Here is a 22,657-nt window from a genome sequence, read left to right on the forward strand (position 1 = left end):
CCACTCTCTTATCCCCTTTTTGCTTTCAGGCTTCCTCTCGTGCTCACCATCGCCCTGCAAACATGGCGGAACGTGTATCAGCCGACCGAACGGCGCCTCCTACTGCAAGTAAGTAACCACCGGCGCAGCGTCTTGACATTCCTTCCGAACGATGGGCGGAAAAGCGGTTACAATTACCAACGGAAATGTTTAGCAATATTTTTGGAAGCGTTTTCCGGGTCGTCAAAATGGTAAAGCGTTGAAGAAAATGACGCGCTCACGCTTGATTTTAATGTTATGAACAAGCCTACTACCATATTTTTCGTAGAGATGAAACCAAGATAAGCTAAAACATATTAGTTTTAAATTTTCCTGTTCGCCATCTCCGTCAACTTGATATTTCTTTCCAGTTGGGGGTTTAATTAACACGTTGTCTGCCACGTCATTCGTTTTGCGGGTGACAGCAGCAATCCTCATCAGCCTTTTACACTGATATAATACATTAATAGTGCAGTAATATATTAGCAAGCTCCCTACAGGAGTAGGCTAGAGAACTTTATCGTAAGGGAAGCGTAGTCTTATTGTTATTTGTTTAACAACGTTGACTGCCAAGCGGTTTTAGCTCACTTTTTTAGTACAATATATTTTGATAAAATTGGTTTATAACGTTTATTGACCCGTTCGCTGCCAATGACCCATATAGTGGGTGACAGGCAATCCGGAACTTGTCACGAAACTAATGTATTATTAAACTAATACCGTGGTAGGCTATTATAAATGTACAAATTTATTCTTAGGATAGCTTGGTCTATTTGTTAATTGTTTGAAAACAAATCTCAATATTCGTTTGACATCAAAATTTCATCAAAAATGATTGTACTAAAGAAATGTTCTAAAAACGCTTGGCGTTGAAAGCGTTAAACTGACGGTTTCCGAAGGCTAAGACTTGTTTTGTTTTTCCACTTGTTGTTTTTAAATATAACTATAGTTTTTATGATGCATTTCCATTTAATCATGGGGTAACAGCTTTTTAGAACTAATGACAGCTGGCTATTAAAAAGGGCAGTCGACATGTTAAAACAAGTGGTAGTTGGTAACGCAAATACCAACCAATTCTAAAACCTAAATCTGGTTCTAAAACTGCTTTGTAGATAACGTGTGAAAACGTTGTTCTAGTACATGTTTTTAGTACAAACTGTTTTGAATAAGATTGGTTAAGAAATTTAGCAAACCAACGGATTTCTTAAACCAAGCAAAGACTGGACTTCCCAGAGGATACATTTTGGTAGTTACTTTAGGCTTGTACTTTATATCTGTATTAGTATTATATAAATGGTGGATTATGATTGCTGCTGTCACATGTCGACATGTTAATTTTCCATTGTGCCGTCTTAATTAATCTTCCATTTCCTTCCACATGGTTGCATAATTAAAAGATAAATAAATCTTGCTTTACAACAATCTTAATTGAACGCTAAAAGCTGCCGATGAACTCATCTCTGTAAGGGTAAATCGTCAGTATTTGCTAATCGCTGCGCTACCGTTCGCGTGTTCCGGTACGGCAAACGCAATTCAAACCCCGCTGAAAACCGACACCGACAGCCCAGCAGCACTTGTCAGCCCGAAAGGAAGGGGTGGAGAACACACAAATCTTAAACTCTCTCTCTGACTTGCATCAATTTTGCGCTGAAGAGACTTCCCAATGCCGACATGGTTTCTTATGGCGGTGTGTTTACGTTCGTTGCATTCTTTTTGTGCACCCTCATCTTCTCTGTTTTTTTGTGTTTTTTTTTTTAATTTTGAGTCCGCATCCAGTAAGATCCCCCAAAAAACTTCCAAAAACATCCATAAACCGCACACGCGTTCGTCCCGTCCCCGCATGCGACGAATAATGATGGCAAACAAAACAACGTTCATAACCGCTCGCTAACACAAACGATAATGGCAATAAATTCCGTGTCAACCCCTCTGCGCGTCATCCCATCCCGCGGCTCCAGCACGGGTGTGTCTGCATGCAAATGGTGTGCATGTGTGCCGCTGCACAGCTCATACGATGCAGTTTTTTCGGATGCCGTTGGGTTGGGCATTTTTGTGATTTCGGGATTGCGACCCTCGGATGAGCTTGAACGATTCGCAGATATTCGTATTAGGCAAACGGAATGAAACCGAAGACAAGTGGCAACAGGCAGGTTTCATGCTTATGGCCAAGAGAACAGTAAAGGAGGACAAAAGTGTGCACTCTCGGAACATAGGATCAGATATGTTTGTTAAAACTGGAATTGGATGAATTTAGCGTTTTAGCGTACTAACTAAATATAACACTCACAAAAAATACTCTTGAACTTTCGCTTTTGGTCATTCATTTTACGCGTTGGAAAACTTCTCAAACACTTGTTCAAGTTTTATTTGAGGTACCTTTGAGATGTAGGAAAATATAATTCACTCATTTCTTTACGATTTCTATAACACACCAGGAAGTGAAAAGCCACTTTTCGTGTTTTGGTATCCTTAATTATTACTTTTTGATTGTTTTACTTTAATTCTTTTCAATTGAAGCAGTGACGGCTCCGGTAATGGGCTGTAGAACAGTTTTTAGTACAATCAGTTTAACTGAAATAAAATTATAAAACTTATTAAACCAAAGTTTTTCGAAAACCAAACAAAAACTAGATTTGCGAACTTGAAATGTGTCAAAATCGGTGGATTCTTTTGTTCAATGAATCTCATGTAGTACATCTCTGTTGTAATAGACAATAAACAATCATTTTGTTGCTAAATGATAGAAAAACTAGGTTAAAATCGCAAAACAAACTGGGTTATGGTATAACAAACATAACTCATGACCTTGTGGGGATAATCACAAATCTAGTAGCAATTGGAAATCGCTCGTTTTATTGGTTTTCCTTCATATGTTTACGTCCCTGCGGTGCTCCTTTTCCTCCCGCTTTCCACTTTTTACGCCACCTTAATCCTTTCAGAACTAAATAGTTGTAAGCAATAAAGTACAACGTGGAGGAAGAGGTAAAATCAGAGTGATCAAGTGGAGGAAAACAGTAAAATCGCCGGGACTTTACTCCCGGTCCCGTTTCGCTCGTCCTCGTGTGCATTGGAAGCTTGCGGTGATTATAAAAAGTAAAACGCCCATGCCATGTAACGAACAAAAACAGAAAACACTGTGGAAAACGTTACCACGATTGAGTCAAACACTATTAACACGTTGCGTACCGCGTCACCCAAATATGGGTGACGGCAGTTTTAGTACAACAAAGTTTTTGACCTATAAATAAATGAAAATGCAACATAAAAATTATTGTTATATTTTATATAAATATTTTGGGAAGCTAAGTTTTTGCTTGGCCTTCGAAAACAATCGGTTTAACAAATATTATAAACAAATTGTAATTAGAAAAATTGTACTAAAAATTGTGCTAAAACGCTTGGTACGCAACGTGTTAATAAACCGAAAGCCATGGAACAGAATGTTAAGGAATAAAAAAAGACCTCGAAAAGAGAGAGAATGAGAGAGAGAGAGAGGGAACAGAACAGACGTGAAAAGGTATGTGTGTCGGTGCGTCCGCCGGGCATGTCGATAAATTATTCAAATTAGCCCGTGGCCGACGTGAATATAATTATTTATGAACAAGCTTTTAAAATGGCTAAAACTGAAATACATGGCCGGAAAAGAGCGTAAAGAGGGAAGCGGGACAATCCCGCCGAAGGGTTGTCGAGGGCCCGCTCGCGGGCGGGGAAAAACGTGGACAAGCGCGCCGGAGGATGGCCTTTATTGGCGTGTGTGTGGTTCGGTTGGTCCACTCCACCATTTCTTTTAGTTTGGCGTAGGTGTGGAACGTGTCCCTGCTGGAGATCATTCGCGCGCGAATCCCCCCCCACCACTTTTCTCCCGGTTTGTTTTGTGCCCGTGCGAGTAAATCAAAATTTATTGCATGCTCTTAGCGCAGCAGCATCTTTCCGCCGCCGCCATCCTTCGATTGTTGTGAGATCCTTTTTCGCATCGCGTTTTACGTTTACGTTTGCAGTGTCTTTTACATTGTCCTCTACAATGAATACAATTCTTTTGGGACAGTTAGCGCACGTCGAATGGTCTTTTGGCAGTTTCACTTTGGTCTTGTTATTTTATTTTTAATCATTTTATAACTTCTTGTTTTCTTGTACTGTCATTCGCTTGCCGTAATAAGAAAATCTTCCTTGTTTGTTCAAACTGGAAGATATTTCTTTAATCCAACACACATCCTTCCCTGCTTTCGTTTTCTGTTTATAGGTTTTTAGTTTTGTTTCCTTTTTTTGCATAATTCTTGATTTCAATGTTTTCCATCTTAATTTCAAAAGCAACTTACACTTGAGTAAAGAAGTAAAAGATGAATAAAATAATATTGGTTAAAAACAACATTGGGCAACTCATCTTACCTCATACACGCATATGTGTTTCTGTGTGCATGCATGTGTGTGTGTGTTTTTAAGCCTGTTGGATCCGTACGCCTGTCCCATACGTGGGTGGTGTGTCTTATGTCTCTCGTCTTCGCGCAGCACGCCATCGAACGAAAGCATTTTTATGTTTTCATTTTTGTTAATCCATCCCTTCGCTTGTCCTCTCTGCATCCCCTCGAAAAGACAAAATACCCACCCTTCTTCTCCCACATTTGTTTGTTGTTTCCTTTTTTTTTGTTCCTGGAGCCAGGTGAAGATACGACGATCCGGTTTCCGACTGCCTTGATACTTGTTGCTATACACCGCCCCCCCTCCGTTCCGAGATGCGCGCCAGAACTTCGCCGTTTGTCATAATGGGCGTGTGTGTTTTATGTTATTTCGTTTTCTTATTTTATTAGTTTGTGTTTTATCATTTAAATCATTTTCGCGGTGGTGTTCTTCTCGGCGACAAAAACCGAACAAGTTTAAGGAAAAAAGGTGCGTTTTTGGGCAGAGGTTGATTCTACCACTTCTGCTCCGTAATGTGTCCCCCCCCCCCCCCGTTTTTGGGAACCCGAAACTTGCGTTTATGTCTATGTGTGTATGGTAATAGGATGTTGTTTCCCCCCGTCCCGTAATATGCAGCCGTTGGAGAATGGAGAAGAAATTTGAACCAACTCTTGATCCCGCACGGGTTTTCGATTTCACACGCCAAGAAACCGATTTTCCCAAAAGGGTGGAATCGACGGAAGAATCTTATCGAGAAATGATTATGATGAGTGTAGTTTATGATTTTTTATGTTTATTGGTATGCCATAATGTGACAATCGCCTTAACGCTGCCTTCTTCGTAATCCTCTTTCCCTTTCCTGCGCTGGATTCGCTTGGGATGGGCATTATAATTTTATTGAATATATTATCGACTAGCCTCTCGCCCGAAGCGATGTTTTAAGGCTACTTTGTGTTGTTTTAAGGCTACTAAAAATATCTCCGAAATTGAGTTGAGTACAGTGCAATACTTTGCAGAGCAAATTAAATGTTATTCAGGAACAAAAATCGGAAGGAAAAATTAATTTAAATTAAAGAAATTCCAAAGTAAACTGGCTAAAGGGGTTTTCCTCTTCAGATTCCACTTGAAGCGCATCCCTTCGAGCTCGGCGCGATGATAGTTTCACACGATTCAATTTTTCCAAGTTCTTCTCAACCCTCAATCTCGCCGACTCGCTGACAGATGGTTTCCTTTTTCGTTCGAGTTTTCCCGACTGCGATCTCGGTATCTCAGGGGTGGAATTATGGGTGCCACATGCGTAATTGTTCGTTCAAGTGCTCGTGAGAGATTATTTCCCAAAAGTGAAACCATCTATCCTAGTTTTTTTTTTATCAAACGACGAGGGAACACCCTTTTTTCTGAAAGATAATTCGAATTGAACGAACGCTTGTCAACGTTTCGTTATGAAAAACTTGAAAGTAAAAATAAAAAAGGCTCGATAATAGATGCAGCGTTGTTGTTCTTCTCGGCTTTTGCAAAATAATCTCGAATGACACAGACAAGAAAACAAAAAGAAACGCATCGCATATAGGGTGGGCCGAAGAGTAAAGGAACGGAAAAACGGCGACCGGAGAAAATATGGCCAAGAAAACATGCATACTCGGTAAAACAAAAACATAACAACATAAAAACCCAAGACAACCGAGGAAAAGGAACCCCTTCCGAAGGACAGCGCCTGGGAAGGAAGGATGGTTGTGCTTTTCGCCGTCGATTATGGTCATGTGTGTGGACGGTGTTTTCCGCCCTCCGCTCCGTGATTCCTGTTCGGCTTTTCCTTTCGTACATTTCGTTTGCCGTTTCGCGACAGACAAGCATCGCCCCGGCAAGGTACCGGGCCCTGCATAATTTATTTATTTTGCACGCCGACGCCGGCAGAAGAGAGTCGCCGCAGCGGCAGCAACTGCGCAGCGCCAGAACCCTTTTGAGCTGGAGAGCCCTCCGGGCGGACGACTTATAAGCGCAATAAATGAGCGAAGCAGCAAAACAAATGAACCATTCGCAGCAGCCTCCCATTGTTGCGATGGTTCGGATATAAATTCGCCGAATCAGAAGTCGATCTACACCGCGGCAGGCATGTTATTCCTTGATGCTTCAAACACAACCCTTACATCACTTGGGATTGAAATTATTTTATTTACAACCGAACGAACTTGAGGTAGTATAAACCTCGCAATTTGATGAATTATGACGGGAGAACAGCTTCCGGAAACCGAGGAACCGATAAAGCATCACCACGAGCTTTTTAAACTTACCGATTCCAACAAACCAAAAGTTGCTGACAGCAGCAATTAGTTCTAAAAAGTTGTTGACCAATAAATAAATGAGAATACAATATAATAACTATAGTAATATTAAAAACAAGTTCTTTTGGAACCAAAGTCTTTGCTTGGCCTTCGAAAACCGTCGGTTTGACAAATATGTTATAAACAAAATTTAATGAAAAAAGGTTGTACTAAAAAGTGTACTAAAAACGATTGGCAGTGAATGTGTTAAATGCCATACCACTTACATGTACTTGATGTTGCTGGAGATGCAACAGGTACCTGATAAACAAGACTGCAAGAGTGTGTGGTAGAGAGAGAGAGAGAAATAGAGATAGGGGAAAGCAAAAAATAATACACAATGTGTCTCTCAAATAAAATAAAAAACCGGTTCGTCGCTTAACGCTGTCATTGTAGTTCTTCGTTTATTCGTTCGCCCGGAGGAGATTTATTTGGGCCGAATTTGGGCACTGAAATCCTAACATGGGGCCCGGTTTTTGGCATTCGGTACTTGTACCGCTTCGGCATGCACACACATACGCCGATACATACGTGCGTGTTTCATCATAGTTGCTTCCCTTCCCGGGCGCGAGACGGGGTTTCTTTCGTTCTTCCCAACCCACAGCCCTTTCTGATGTGCGTGCGTGTGTGTGTGTGGGGCCCTTGCCCTCCCCTCCCCCCTGATCCCGTTGACCACCACAGTAGCGCTTTTCCACGTGCCTTTTCAGCAAAATGGGGAAAAAGAAACACGAAAGGAAGGAAGCGAAAAAGCGGCCAAAGTCCGAATCCGCGCACACAGGAATCCAGACGAAAATGATTGTCCGCCGATCGTCATCCGTTCTCATCGACATCGCCACCGTCCCCCCCCCCCCCCTCCCAGGCTTTGGCAGCGCTTTTCCTTCCACCCACACGCGCCTTTCGGGTAGAATTCGCCGGAAAGTTCTCGCATTTGATTCTCCCTTGGCCTTCTCTCGTGCGGCGGGGCTCGTTAGAAAGCGAACCTCTGTCGTCCCAGGTCGTCCCTTTGTTTTCCGATCTTCGCATGTCCTTATTAGGGCAAACCGTAATACGGCCGGTGCATCGCGTTCTCCCCCGAGGCTCCCGTCCGGGGTTTTTTTTTTATTTAAGTCCCGAGATGGGCCTCACTCGTTCGCTTTCCTTCCCCGGGGTGGGGGGGGGGAATGGGGGAGGAAACACGAGAGATAGATAACGAATGCGGCCATCAAGCTGAACAACGTGGAAAGGAAGAGAAAAACGAAATAAGGGAACGGACAGGGAAAAACACAAACGGACGGTGGACGACAAAATCCAAAGCAGAGTACATCCTCCGAAGAGGTTAGGCATGGGAAGAAGAGGTGGAGGGGGGGGACCTGTGTGCATGAACCGCCGGCGGCAACAATCGTTTGCAACAGACAGCCGATCTCTCAGTCGAGTTGAAGCTGGAAGAGAGAGATGCCCGATCGCATAAACAGACATAAAACCCACGGCTAGGTCCTGTCCTGAGCTGTCTCCTCCGCCACGGGAAGGAGGGGGCCCGTTGGGGTGGGGGGTTTTAATGATTAGTTTGGGGCCATTCGGCAAATGGTCTTCCATGGTCCCGGACTGCAAAGGAACAAACCTCCAAACCGGGCGACTGAAGCGAAACAAAAGCCCAGCGCCGAAGAAGATGCCTCCTCGCCAAAGCGCAACAGCGGCAGAACCATCTACGGGGCTCGGCGACTAAGTCGTTCCCCAACGCCGTCTCGGCATTACCGATTGCAATTTATTTCTTCATATTTGGCTCCGGCAGCATCCCCATTTTCTTCGGCTCCGTAAACGGCACCAAAACACACGGCTCCATTCCTTTGCTCCACGTTGATCCCGACAAACGCAATGCTAATGACGACCGGGAAGCGTAGAATTTTTCAACGCCGAAAGTATGTCTCGGTGGTGAACAAATAGACTAACTGTCCTTTCTTAAAAATGGTCTCTTTAATTTTCCGGAATCTTGATGTCTAGAGCGCACTCAAGAAGGATTTTAAATACGTTCGTCTTCTGTGAGAAGCTTACTATAGTAAAACGTCCAAGATAAGTGGAAAAAGCGGTCGAAGCACACCATGTAAACAGCCAAGAACCTTGGGAATATTTTTGGAAGTTAGTTAATTGGAATTTTGTTTACCTTTCATGAGCTACTTGAAATGAAATATATTTTACTAACTGAATATTCCGTTACTTATTTTGCGTAAAAGATCCTGGCGACGATCTTCTACATAATGCAAGAATGTTTGTAAACACTTTTCAAACGAACTGCCAAAACAATGGCGGTGCAGAAAATAGATTTTCATGGACCTCTCTTGTTACTCATCTTGATAACGTTATTGAATTTCTTCTGCTTGGGCAAATATATTCAAGAGTTTACCAATCTAGAAGAACGATTTAGTAATTTTTTTTACTTTTGTTAAACGGTACGATAAGAAGTAAAATTGTCGAACATATATTTCTCTTGTCAGTTAACACTCAAATCCAAACTGCGGTCATTTTGGCCGCAACTAAATTTTCGAATGACTCAAAATCGACTAAATATGTTTGCAAAACACCACTTTCGTAAAATCCAAAATGACATCTGAAGCAAAACATTCGGATTTTTCTGTTTGATCAGGTCCAAGAAGCAAGTTGACTACCCCTGTTTTGCTTTTTAGTGCTTATTTTGACTTTTCTATTATTGAAGATTATTCCGCTTGCTCGGTGTAAAGTAAATAAGAGTGGATTTTGTGTTATTTTCATTTTTTATATTTATAAAATGCATAATGTACAATGTGTGCGCTATAAATAAAATGCACTAAGCAACAATAAAACATAAAACAATTTTTTTTGCAAATATGAATGACACCATACTAAATAAATAACGAATAAATGACATCATACATTGAGCTCAAAGATTGAAAATAACCCCAATGTTTAACGGTCGCGTATAAAATAATGGAATAAAGCACCGGACGGAAACAACCGATGGAAAATGAAAAAAATATGGAAACAAAATAAGGAAAAAAAGCAACTTCAATCCCAATTCGTGGGGTCATTTGTAAACTTAAAAATATGAAATTAGTATTGTAGCTTTCTAGCGCACACAGTTTTTTTATTAACATTTTAAATTATGAAAAAATAAAAGCTGAAAGGAATTCAAACTGCGTATTTCACCTGGTAAAGAAAGGAACAGAGCGTTTTAATAAAGTTTAAACAACACTGTGCAACAAGAATTCTAAACCTGAGATATTGGCATAACGAAAGGAAGTTTGTTTGCTTTTATAGTTGATTGATACATCCTTTTTGCTAATATATAAAAGGATTTTAACAAACTAATAGAAATGATTTAGAGCTCAAGAAAACTTGAAGGTATTGGGAGTTGGCAGAAGGGATCTTTGCAGGCGTTCGACCGTTACGGTTTTAAGTCTGGTTTTAATATCGAATTATCCATCATATCGCGAACATAAGAAGAAATCTTGAACATGGGCAAGCATTTTTCCATCCGATCACATCCTGATATTGTTTTGAAGCCACAAAACATTCACTTCTGCTAACGACAACAACAGCTCAGAACGTTAAACTATATTACTCCAGTTTGCTTGCGGTCGCATCAGATTCGGTTCTTTCGATTTCCCTTACTTCATGCCCTTTCGATCGTGAGAAGACACGCTTTCGTGTGAATTTACCGAAGCCCTACGACCGAAATCAGTTAATTATGATTTTTTATGATGCACCGCTCCCGATCTTGCTATCTTCGGTCATAATTGTCAGCCGAGTGAAAGGATAGGCAACTGAGAGTGTTTGTTTGTTCAACTTCGTTTAATTTCTAGGTTTCTTCGTTCAGGTTCTCTGGAACAGTTTGCAAAACGATCTGGACAAATGGAAGGTGAAACTAAAACCGATCGCAAAGCTCGAATGTGGAACCCACCTTCAGGTGATGATTTCATACCCTCACGAGATAACGAAACAATGCGAGCGGTGACAAATTCCTGGGTCGAGTGATGTCTTAAGAACCCCCCAAAGAAAAAAACAAATCTTCTGCTAATCGGTTGTCCATTTGTGTGTTTATTTTTTGGTTCTTTGTATTTTATAAAAACTTTCTCAACAATTCTCGGTCCCAAACCGGCGTGTGCTGTGCGCAACCGCCAATCCGCTTTACAAAACCGACCGGGCCCGGCCATTGACCGCGCCCGCGAGCCTGCACTTAACGGCTTAAGATAATTCTGGAAAAACCACGAAAGAGAACTCCATCCGCGCGTTATGTAGGGATAGTGGGGGGGGAGGGGAGGAAGGCAACTTTTGCGGTGACATTTTTTAACATTTGGTCGTAAAAGTTCTCCCCCCCCCATCCCCCCAAGTTCCCTCTTCTTTCTGCCTTTGCAACTCGTCGTCGTCAGAGATTGCCCCTCATTAGCGTGAGCGTTTTTATTCACGGCTTTCTCACTCCCGATTCGCTTCCCTCCCGGGGGCATACAAGGGAACATACACCGGGCTTAGTCGATTCGTTGCATATCCGCTTAATACCTCCCCCCACCCTGAGGGTATGCCGGTGCCGTACGGATTATTATTTGTTGATGATTATTCGCTCGTATATGGCGGCGTATATTATACGCGCTCGCGAGTGAATATGTTGGGTGAACGCCGAGCAATAAAACGCTTTTCGGGGTGTGCATTGATTTATGCTCGGCCGTAAATATTGACCGCCGGGGAGTCGGTGGGAGATGGTACCGTAATCCAATCATTTAATTAACTTCCAACTCGCATCTTGATTGCGGTTTTGCCAATTTTGACAGTTTGGTTTTACAAAGCATACAAAAAGCAAAATGGCGTTCTGTGCCACGAGGTGAAAGGGTTCGTGCGGGCGGCCGAAATCCGATAGCTTGAACCACAAAGCCCAAAGTCGCTCCTTCCCTTTTTTATTAACTTCTGTGACCGTTTGTCCGATCGATTAAAGGAGGATCATCCAAATCACGCACGAAGAATTTCACGTCGCGTCTACCGAACGTGCCGCCAGGAAACGGTGGCGGCCAGGAAAATTGCCTATGCCATTGCCTGGGTTTTACAACCCTTCCCCCCGGGGGTCGTTAAAGTCCGCCGTCTTCCTCCCGTGTTTGCTTCCCGGTTTTTTTTCTCGCTCGCACACTGCAATCATGTCATCGTTATTGTTTTTATTATTGGCGCGCGCGCTGCGGGATCAGCTTAATTGCTATCGGACACTGCCATCGTTTGGAACTGACTCTTCCCTTACCCCCACCACACCTTTCCCTTACCCTATCCTTTACAATGGTTCCGTCCGCCATTTTGCTATTTCACGGGAATCATTTTAACCTTCGTTTTAAAGTAAGCTTTAAAGTCTGAGAGAAAAGTAAAACGAAGTGGCAAAGTCTAGTAACAAAATAAAAAATTAATTGTGTTCTTGTGTTCATCTACTGCCAAAACCGTTTTACAATTACTTAGAATTGCAAGAACAAATTGGAAAACAACTTTTGAAAAAGTTCAGCTCTTCACATTGACTGCCAAGCTTTTTAGCACGCTTTTTTAGTACAATCTTTTTTAATAAAATTTGTTCATAACATTTGTTAAATCGACGATTTTCGAAGGTCAAGCAAAGAACTTCTCAGAGGAATTGTTTTTAATATAACTATAGTTTTTGTGTTGCATTTTCATTCATTTATGGGTCAAAAACCTTTTAGAACTAATTTCTGCTGTCACCCACTTTTGGGACTTCAAGCTGTTTAGTTTTTAGACTTAAAGAATCAAAGAAACATTTCTTTAATTAACTAATTATGTGCTCAAAATGATTAAACAGTTAGAAAGCAGACGGTAAGAAGGGGATGTTTCAAATTCGTGATGTTCCGTATTGTAATTGTTATTGTTGTTTATTTTCCATTTAAGTGCATTACAAACAGTTTGGTTTTTAATGAAAATAGCTTAACTTTTTGCTTGTTTTTCGAAAAATGTTAGTTTTTACGAATTTTATAACCAATTTTAAACAAAAAAAAAGTTGTACTAAAAAGTGTACTAAAACAGCTTGGCCAGCGTGTTAAATGTTATCGTATCGCCGAACGTCCCTGTAATGCCTACCGTATTTATCACTCCATTTCACCCCCTCCCCGACCCCCTTTCTTCCTTCCTTCCTCGAACATCCCATCGGTTGCGATGAAAAGTGTTGTCTCGATGCGATGAACCGCTGTTCGGCGTGGGCATGTTATCTGCGCCGTTTCGCGGTAGCTCGCGATAGACACCGCTGACCCGGACACATACCCATTCGCCGGAAGGTGGGCATCCCTTCAGCGGGGCACCAACAGCATTTGCTATCGCCCACACACTGGGCTGGAGAGCGCTTCAGGGCCAAACATTTCAAACGCCTCCGGTCAGCAACGGCACTTCGCTGCTGTCTGATTGCAATCTTTTATGCATAGGAGTTTTCCTCCGTGCTCGCTTCTCCTTACCCTGAGCTTGATGTACGGGTAAAGAAGGGTGGAGTTTGGCCGTAAGTAAAAAAAAAAACCGGACCAACCGAACGCAAGTATGGCTTCCGTTCCGTTTGGGCGTGCGGGGTTGACGACAAGACATCGAGGTGGAAGGTAAAGAAATCAATAAAAAACGAAGGAAAAGCGCTGTGTGAGAATGCCTGTCTGTTGCTTTGCCCGTGTGGCCTTAATGTTGGCTAAATATTTAATAAAGAACCCTTTAATCGCAGCTCACTCCTGCGAGCGTAGGTAGGGAAATATGACACTCGCTTTGGACGGCCGAGGAAGGTCCGGCAACAAGGGAATCCTTCCCAGAGTTCGATCCCGGGATGGGTGCAAATGTATCCTCTTACAGCGCCTGGACAAGAACCCCGTTGCTCCAGTTGCCAAGATCTCGAGAGCTCTTTCTGCTGGAAGCGAAGCGAATCTGGTTCGATGCATATTGTTGCCCCGTCATCGGCTGTTGATGGAAATTGGTTCCGATCGATTGACGCTGAAGAGAGTCCGGCGGTGTTGAGTTTCTGCTGCTCGCAACGATGGCTGTTCAACCTGGTGGCCATCGGGGGTTCCTTTCCCCCCGTGTTGCTTTTTTTTGTTTGCTTTTCTTCTTCATGAAACCCTTGCGGAAGTCGCACGAAAAGATTCTCACCGCCGACTCTGCCGTATTCGCTCGATGTTGAACTTTAACACGTTTACTGTCAAGCGTTTTTAGCACAAATTTTTAGTACAACCGTTTTTAATATAATTTGCTTATAACATTTTTTAAACCGACGGGTTTTAAAGGCTAAACAAAATCTTGGGTTCCCAAAGAATTGATATTAAATATTACTACAATTTTTAAGATACATTTTCATTTATTCATGCGACGAAAACTTTTTAGAACAAATGACAGCTGGCTTTCAAAAATGATAGCCATGGCAGTCAACGTGTTAAACGAACATTACAAACTGATAATGCCACTTGCGTTATGGTACAATTTAAGCAAATTTTCCCTGTTTCGCTCAGCAGCGATGTGCAAACACCGCGTGTGTGAACGGCATCCGTCACCAGGAGTGTTAATCATGCTTTTAATTAATGGATTTTGAAAATGGAAAACGGACGACGCGGGAAAAAAGAACGACGCGGGGAAAACACAGACGCTGGCGGTGTAGAGTACTTTCCCATACGAAACCACCACCAAATGAGAAGAGACAAGGCACAGTCTATACTCGTCGACATGAAGAAAATAACTCCCCAAAGTCAACCTCCGAACCGGAATGGCATCCAACCGGAAAAGTCATAAAATTAGTTTGTGTCCGTCGGAGCCCGGAGCCCGCCGCTGTCTTCGGGCAGACAATCTTAGCCCACGGTAGAAAGGAGATTGCGAAGGGAGAGAGAAAGAGAGAGAGAGAGAGAGATGGTGAAATAAAAAGACGCGGCATCACAGCATCGTGTCGACAAAATTCCGAAGGAAGTGCGCGCCTGCATTTGCCTTTTGATGTTTCCCATCTTCCCCGTTTCTTCATCTTCCAAATAAAAACCATTCCCGGTTGTATCCCGCGCCTTCTGCAGATGAGAAAAAATGAGATGTTTGGAGACAGCCACCAACCGATCATCAACTGCTTCGACAGCCACTTGCCGACGGCGCACTACTCCGTTGCGTTAGGGTTTGGCTGCGAAATGTGCGGTACAGATGTTGACAATTCGTCGCCTGCCGATGGGTGGATGACTCAGGCGTATCCGCGAAACCCGCGCCGGACGTTATATTATCCAGGCGTTAGAAGGCAACGACGACCGCTAGAGAGATGCGATGGTAAGGGATGATTTACCAGATGTTTTGCTTCCTGTTTTTTTTTATTCGGGTACGTGCCTCGAGAGATCCCTACTGTTTTTTTTTGGGAAACTTCTCAAGGGTTGGGAACAAAATAAGCCTCATTGCGATTTAAGATACCGTTGAAGGATTGGATGGAAAACAGTTGGACATTTTAGTATGTTACGTTTTCCAAACAAATCGAAGGTTAGAAAGTTGAATTACTTGAAGGTAATCATTTTAAATTTGAATCTAATATACCAGAGGTTAAAGGCTATAATTACCCAAAGAACTGACACTGAAAACATGGAGTAATGACACAAATTCGCAAAACGAATTAAACGAGAATTGAAATGCTGAATAGGACTCGTGTTAAAGAATGTAATGTACATGGTTAGAAGGAATGACTTAGTCGATGGTTTTGAGAAAGAGACCGTTAAGGTCGTCTCGAGTACCAAATACGCATAATTCTACGAGTCATCAATAATATTTTAAGTTGACTTCCCTTTTCAATCCTAAAGGAGTGACATCATTCAACATTACACAAAACGTTGGAGTACACCAGAAATCACATCAAGGGCAACTTTTTCCAACCTTGCCGGACCTACCGGGGGTCCCACACAGATTGAATATCGTTTGCTTCGGTGTGACGGCTCGAAAGGAAATCGTGTTCCGTGTGTTTACGGTGTGCGCCAACGGGGGGAAGGGAAAACCACAAATGCAGCCCGAAATTCCCGTGCGCTTGTCCGTTCTGGTTGCGGAGAATCCTCCAGGGAGGCGTCCCGGGGTTCCGATGACGCTGTCACCAGTTTTGGCACGATGTGCACTTGTCTCCCTTTTTTGGGATACGGCGACGACGACGACGACGACAATCGAGCAATGCGAGGTGGAACAAGTTTGGTCGCTCGGTTTTCTTGAACCATCCCAATGGCTTCTTCTATATCTCGGTGGTGTTTACAGTTGCGTAGTTTCCTTCCTGATCCCAGATCCCAGAGATCTCAAGCGTTCAGAAGAGTTCGAATGCAGGAACCACCCCTGCCAGATTCAAAATGAGGGAATATCGAGGGACCTCAAGGGTCCAGAAGGGTTACTCCTCAAGTAGTGACACGGTGCGCCAGGTGACGATGTTGAACTCTGGGAATACAAACCCCTGCGGTTGCGGGATATTATGTACAAGCACTAACTACCTGTTCTATCGTAGTCCCCCGCTGTCTAAAGCATTCTACTCTACTTATCGACCCGGGTACCACTCAATCTGCTTCCGTTCCGCCGTACGGAAGAAACATTAGAATAGCTCAGCATCCAGCAGCCTTTCATCTGTAGGCCCTAACGACGGCATATCACGCCTATAAGCGCTGTGGTGCTCCTGTAGGAACTTCCCAATCCATGGCCAGATTCCCGTCGGATTCCGGTGGCGCCCCCCTGGTGGTTAATAATACACGTACCCGGACACACACACACACATACCATACCACCCAACGTGCAAAAGACTGAGGACGCGCAAAAGAACGGGAGCAATGAGAAGGAACGGAGAAAAAAGGCCGAAGGGGGGGCACCATGGTGTCGGAAACAGAAAGAGGGCCCGTGTCCAATTCCCCACGAGATGTTGTTTTGTACTTGTGCGAGCGCGCGCCCCTCAGTTTTTCTGCTGCACGCCGCTGTTTTTTTCCGCCCCCTTTCTCCGAGTGCTTCCGTACCGAGCCGTGGATCATCGGATCCGCCGCGTGGGGAGTTAATTCGTGAAAAGTGTAATAGGCAGCAGTTCTCATCCGAAGAGTGACGAGCTGATGCTGATGCTGATGCCTGATGCCACGCTCGATCTGCTGGCTGTACTTGACCGCCCATCGAGCGGCTGGAGTTTGCTCTAATAGGCGATGGTTTCTACGAATCGACAGACGACAGACAAAGCGAATCTCTGGCGGCGCTGGTTTTCGGATTAGGTTCTTCCCTAGAAAGAGGGAACCCTGACGGTGCGCTAATGGTGCGCCGGCAGAGTTTTCGATTAGTCAGCACGCCTCTCCTTGCAGCGCACACAATGTGGTTTCACCTGCGACACATCGGCGGGTAATGATCGGTGGTGATCGAATATGTTCAGGTAATGGGAAAAGCGCGCTTAATCTCGCTCGCGGGCTGGGAGAATATTTTCCGTCCAAGGTTTTCCCAAGGGATTCGCCGATCTTGCCAAACTCGAAGACAAAGGAATTCTCCAATTCGCCTCACTCCGACGGGTGGTAGAACCTGCTCGGGTTCCTGGGAAAAGCATTTGGATACGTCGAGTTCCTACAGTTCTCATCACGCGGGGAAAATTGCAATCGTGTGTTTACACAATCAGCTTTCTCAGGAGTCGCCCCAGCGACTCCCGGACATCGGCGGATGCCAATTTCTCGGCCACTTTAGGGTCACACACACTTGGGATTGGGTTTTCGTTTAGACCTTTCGACATTGGAAGCCCATTCTCGACCGGGGTTCGCCAGCTGTACACTTTCACTTCTGTTAGTGCGAAGCGTTAGTGCGCACCAGACTAATTGTCCGGGTGTTTTTCCACATTTTCCCGGGCTGCGCAAGTCGTTTGGTTTAATTTGTCTGTTTTTGCGCAACGCGCGGAGCGGTTACAATATAATCGGTAACGTCGTTTTTGTTTTTTGGTTTCCCAGGCACACGGCGACCATCGCAGAGATGGTGAGAACCTGACCAATCTCGATCTGCGGTTGACAAATTTGAACCATCCTTCACAACCGGGGTGTCGCCATTACGGCCGCTTGCATCCATTCGCTTTGGGGTATTTTTTTCTTGCCTGGGGAGGATCTATGATAAATTTGGACTTAGCTCTCTTCTCCCTTTCCACCAGAAGACCTAACGCCCTCAGAGCGGAAGGAATGTTTTTCTTCTTCGCTTTCAACAAAGAACCCACTTCTCTATGAGGTACTTACCTGTCAGATTTGGGCTCGTACTACGTCATGGTTCAGAAGATGGTACCGGTAGACATTGCTCCCCGACTCCTGTGTGTAGACAAATTGGATGTTGTCCAAAGTGTGGCGGAGAATGAGAACGAAATTATATGTGTACTCGTGTGTGGTCTTGCCACGCTAAGCCTTTTTGGGGAGGAGGGGGTTCCGGCGGCGCCATAATCGAGCTCGGGATATGGACTATGTCTTCAAGGGTAGCTCACACCGTGGGACCGACATAAAATGCATCACTTTATGTGCAATACACTAACCGTTTGCTTTCCTTTACCCTCTCTCTTTCGTTGCAGCTGTACGGCGCGCTATACCGGTGACTTCTGCGACTTCCCGAACCCGTGCCACACGGCGGCCGGTCCGCGGTGCCAGAACGGTGGCAGCTGCGAGACCACCTTCCGCGACGGCATCCCCTCGTTCTCGTGCCGGTGCCCGATCGGCTACACCGCGAGCCTCTGCGAGATACCGGTGAAGAACGCGTGCGACTCCTCGCCGTGCAACAACGGTGGCAACTGCAAGCTGAAGACCCTGGACGACTATACCTGCGTGTGTGCGACCGGCTACTCGGGTGAGTTGCGACGCGAAACCAACCCATCTCCTCCTCCCCCAGCTCCCGATTGTGGTACTGACTTCCTAAACTCTTTCCGAAACGTTTGCAGGCAAACACTGCGACAAGCAGAACCTGTGCGCGTCGTCACCGTGCCGGAATGGCGGCACCTGTACGCTCTCACCGAACGGTCACGTCAAGTGCTTCTGTCCGAAGGGCTTCCGAGGGCTCCACTGCGCGGACGACATCGACGAGTGCGTCAAGAACCCATGCGAGAACAACGGCAAATGCGTGAACACCCACGGATCCTACCAGTAAGTAGCATTGGTTAGATAGAAAGCTAGCGTCTGGCACGATAACGTCCACGGACTACGAGGGTCAGTAGCATCAGTTCAGAGCTGTACATCAATTAAGCCCCACACCAGATGGTCCAATGGGAACCGGGGTAGCACAACCCGTTGGAGTTGGGACTCATTTTAACATACAGCAGCGCTATACCCGAGGACTGCCGGTTCAGTAGCATCCTACGGAGGCACTTTAAACCACCCATAAATTGCGCCGCTCACCCACATGACATGTTTATCATCGGTAGTCTATAAAATATTAACCATGGACGCGAAACCATGGCGCTCTCTCCACACAAAGCGCAAAGCATCAGCGTTCCGCTTTATTGAGGCAGTTCTCTGATGCCCCCCTCCTTGGCCACGTAAATTGCAACCGGTGGCCTGTTTCCCGCGACGGGCTGCAATTATCATCCTCGACCCGAGTTTCCAGGTTCCAGAGGAGAGATGAAACGAAGCGATCGGTATCAGATCGTTCGCTCTCCACCGGTCTTCGCAGCTACAGCGTACTTGTGCCGAATTAGAACGGCCAATGGTTGGCAGAAGCTGTAAACGATTTCATGCCAAACCTCCCCTCAGCTCATGGCAGGGACGCGTTTGCATCTCGAACGTATGGGCAACAGGTGGACAGCGCCGTAGGACATGAGGACAGAAAGGTATACGGACAGGGAATGAAAAAAGGGGGGAGAAGTAGCTTTGGAGAATCATTCTGTGATTGAAATTTGAACACCTTCCACCTCATTTGGTGCTGGTTTTGCTAGGTTTTTGGGGGATCTGGCTTAGAGTTGGTTCCTGAACTTTGTGGTACTTGAACTATTGTCCACATGGACATTCCAAGGTTCCATTCGTGCATGGTTGGAGCTATCCCAATCGTGCCTCTGGTCTTTCGCGGCTACTGGAGGCTTTGCCGCGGTCAGTTCGGAATAGATCCACTTACTCCGCCTGTACTGATAGCCTGCCTAGCGGTCCCGTAGTGCGCCGCCACCTATCCATTATGGATTTGCTCGGCACAAGAATGCGCTAAGTGCTCGGTCGGCGGCCAGAGATTCGGCAGAGATTCATAACTTCCACCCCGTTTTCGGCCCAGTTCATTGACTCGGGCCCAATCGGCAGCTGGTGCTCTCTTCAGGTGGGGGATGCCGCTTGGTTCGGGTGTACAGCAATTTACCCACCCGGGTGCGCTGCAAAGCTTTCAGCGTTTCCACCGCCGTTTTCTTGCTTGATCATCCTTGGTCCGTGCCGATGGAAGGAGGAAGCGACGGGTGGAGTACGCGCGGAGATGTGTGTTGACGTACGCTGTTCGCCTCACGCGCGCACCTCGCTCGCCTATCGCGCCTATCTTGCGCCTCGACTTCCTGGATTCTGTCTGACGCTTCCAGAGCTTCTCCACCGAAAAAACAGAAAAAAAAACAAACGGCCATTCGTTCGAGCGCGAGCGTTTACACACGCCTCATGCTCCCTCCATCACTACCCCCGTCCAGGTCCAGGCAAACCAGGCACACGTAAAACCCATTCGCCGTATGCTCTCGACTTGTTCGCTGCCATCATCGCATCGCAAAAGCGTTTGAAAGCCAAAGTACCGAAGGAAAACACGAGGAATGGAACAAGCAAAAAGGATGAAGAAGAACCACGGTGAAAGGTAGCCGCGCACGAGGAGTTTTACCTCTCCTGCGCTGGCGCTGATGATGCTGCTGCTGCTTGCGATGCTGATGACGATGATCTCCGACTCCCAAAAGCCACCACCACCACGCGTTTTGGCCTATGATTCGGGAGGTTAAGGTTGTTTCAGGGGTTGGGTAGCTTTCCTCCCTTCTGTCTCTTCCCAATCCCCCTCCCCACCCACCCTCCCTCTGCCCAGATGCGCGAGATGAAGCATACTCAGCAACCCTTCCCAGCCCCGCACCAATCCCCATCCGCTGCCCCGTCTACATGTGTGTTTTATTAGCTTTCATCCCTCGTGCGCCCGGGGTCCCGTTTCCTTTTGGGACACAAATTCCCAGCTCAATCCAGGCGTGTGTGTGTGTGTGTGTGTGTGTGTGTGTGTGTGTGTGTGTGTTTGGGCAGTTGTCAATCAGTGGAGAAGAGCACCCTTTTGGGTCGGGCCCCCACTCGACGCTCTCGGGACCACTCGAAGCCAGGGTCTCCGACTGCCGAGTGTATGTTAATGTTTTTGAAAACCGTTTTTCCTTTATTACTGCCTAGTGTTTGCACTGTCCGATTCGGGCCCTGCCTCGAGCCTCGACCAGTGGAAGAGGTTGTTAAACATTGAGCAACGACAAAAATATTACCCGTCGAACCTGGAACGTATAGTCCCAGTCAGATCTAAGGGTATATTTAAATTTGGGAAATTTAGAAGTTGTTCGCTTCTGCAGCATTTCTGGTGTATGTCTGGATCAACTTGAATTAGCATTTCAAAGGCTTTCAACGGAGTTAGAGCATTGGATCTGGAAGGTACTATAGTCCTCCTCATAGTATAAGGGTGTACTCCAATTTGAAAAATTCTCTCACTGTCACTGTAGAACTTCTGATGCACTCTATGTTAACATTGAAGATAGTTCCAAGATCATATTGGATTACGATTTTAAAGGATGATAGTCTAAGGCTCCAAAACTTCTGATGTACGCGTTCTTAATATGAAGTATTCTTTACCCAAAGCCTGGATCAACTTGATCAGAAGTTTGGAATGTCATAGTCTAAGGCTATATATTGATTTAGATATTTGGAAGTTGTACCCCACTCCAAAATCAATATAAAATAATGTTTAGCCATAGTCTGGATCTTCTTCTTTTAAAAGTCTAAAGGTCTCTAGTGAAGTTGAAGTTTGGGACCTGGATAGTAAGTTCTGTGCTACTCCGAAACTTTTGATATATTTACGCGTACTTAACATAAAAGAAAGTTTAGTCACAGTGTCCAAGATCAACGGATTGGGATTCCGAAAGTGTTACGAGTTGGAGTGTCGAACCTCGGCATCTCCGCTTCCCCGGTCGCTGCCTCTGTTATCCAACACTTTACACGTCGCGGTTTATAATTTAATCTTAAGCTATTTCCTCCGCACGAAAGCGGGAAGAAACGGTAGTCATTTCCTAGTGCCGAAGGAGACCTGGACGTGGACGAGACGCCCAGGTCTTGCTCACACCGGACCCATCGAGTCCTAGCAATTTACATGTCATCCCGGTTGACCACCGGACACACCGACACCCGGGCAGCTGGCAGCTGAGATTTGAAAATTGTAAATGGTACCGTGCAATTAAACCCCCTCTCGAGGGACTCCTCGTTCTCTTCCCGTCCTTCTCCTCGGATGTGAGATGCGATGATACGCGGCCTGTCCGAAATGTCGACCGTTGTTGCGCGGCTACCGTTCGAAGGCCGTCTCGTTTTGTTTTCCGCTTTTTCCCCCGTAAGTGCAGAGTTGCCGTGTCCGTTGGTCCTGTCCGTGTTGGAAAATCAATCTCGGCCTAAGCGCGCACCTGAGTTCTGAGCACCAGGTGTCCGGGTGAGAGGCGGAAAACAATCAACCGTGCATCGCCATCGTACGGTGTAACGATTCGATCGCCGGGTGTCGCTTGGGAAGACACGAAACCGTTCAGGCCCTTGGTCGTAGCCTCCATATTGGGGTGTTTGCGGTCGGTACAAATCGGTCTACAAATTTTTCCAACCTCCGGCCGCCCCAAAACCAGCGCGGATTGCCTCTGCAACGACGCCGAACGCGCCAATCATCTTGTCGTGGCCGCTTGCCGAAGAATCTCACTTTCGATCGCGAGATCGCACCGATAAGCTTGGTGGAGCTGGGAAACATCGGGCGACAAACGAAAAAAAGTCGACCGCCCAACAAGG

The 22,657-nt window shown here is 45.5% G+C and overlaps 1 protein-coding gene across 1 annotated transcript in view; it reads left to right on the plus strand.

Moving 5' to 3' along the window:
- LOC131291096 (neurogenic locus Notch protein) overlaps positions 1 to 22,657 on the plus strand; it is a 78,783-nt gene that overhangs the window by 31,638 nt on the left and 24,488 nt on the right. Inside the window, exons 2-4 of the mRNA XM_058320286.1 lie at positions 30 to 108; positions 18,232 to 18,503; positions 18,595 to 18,796. Of these exons, the coding sequence (XP_058176269.1) occupies positions 30 to 108; positions 18,232 to 18,503; positions 18,595 to 18,796 (553 nt within the window). The remainder of the gene's footprint in view (positions 1 to 29; positions 109 to 18,231; positions 18,504 to 18,594; positions 18,797 to 22,657) is intronic.

Source organism: Anopheles ziemanni, chromosome X (assembly GCF_943734765.1).
Source record: "Anopheles ziemanni chromosome X, idAnoZiCoDA_A2_x.2, whole genome shotgun sequence".
Lineage (NCBI taxonomy): Eukaryota > Metazoa > Arthropoda > Insecta > Diptera > Culicidae > Anopheles > Anopheles ziemanni.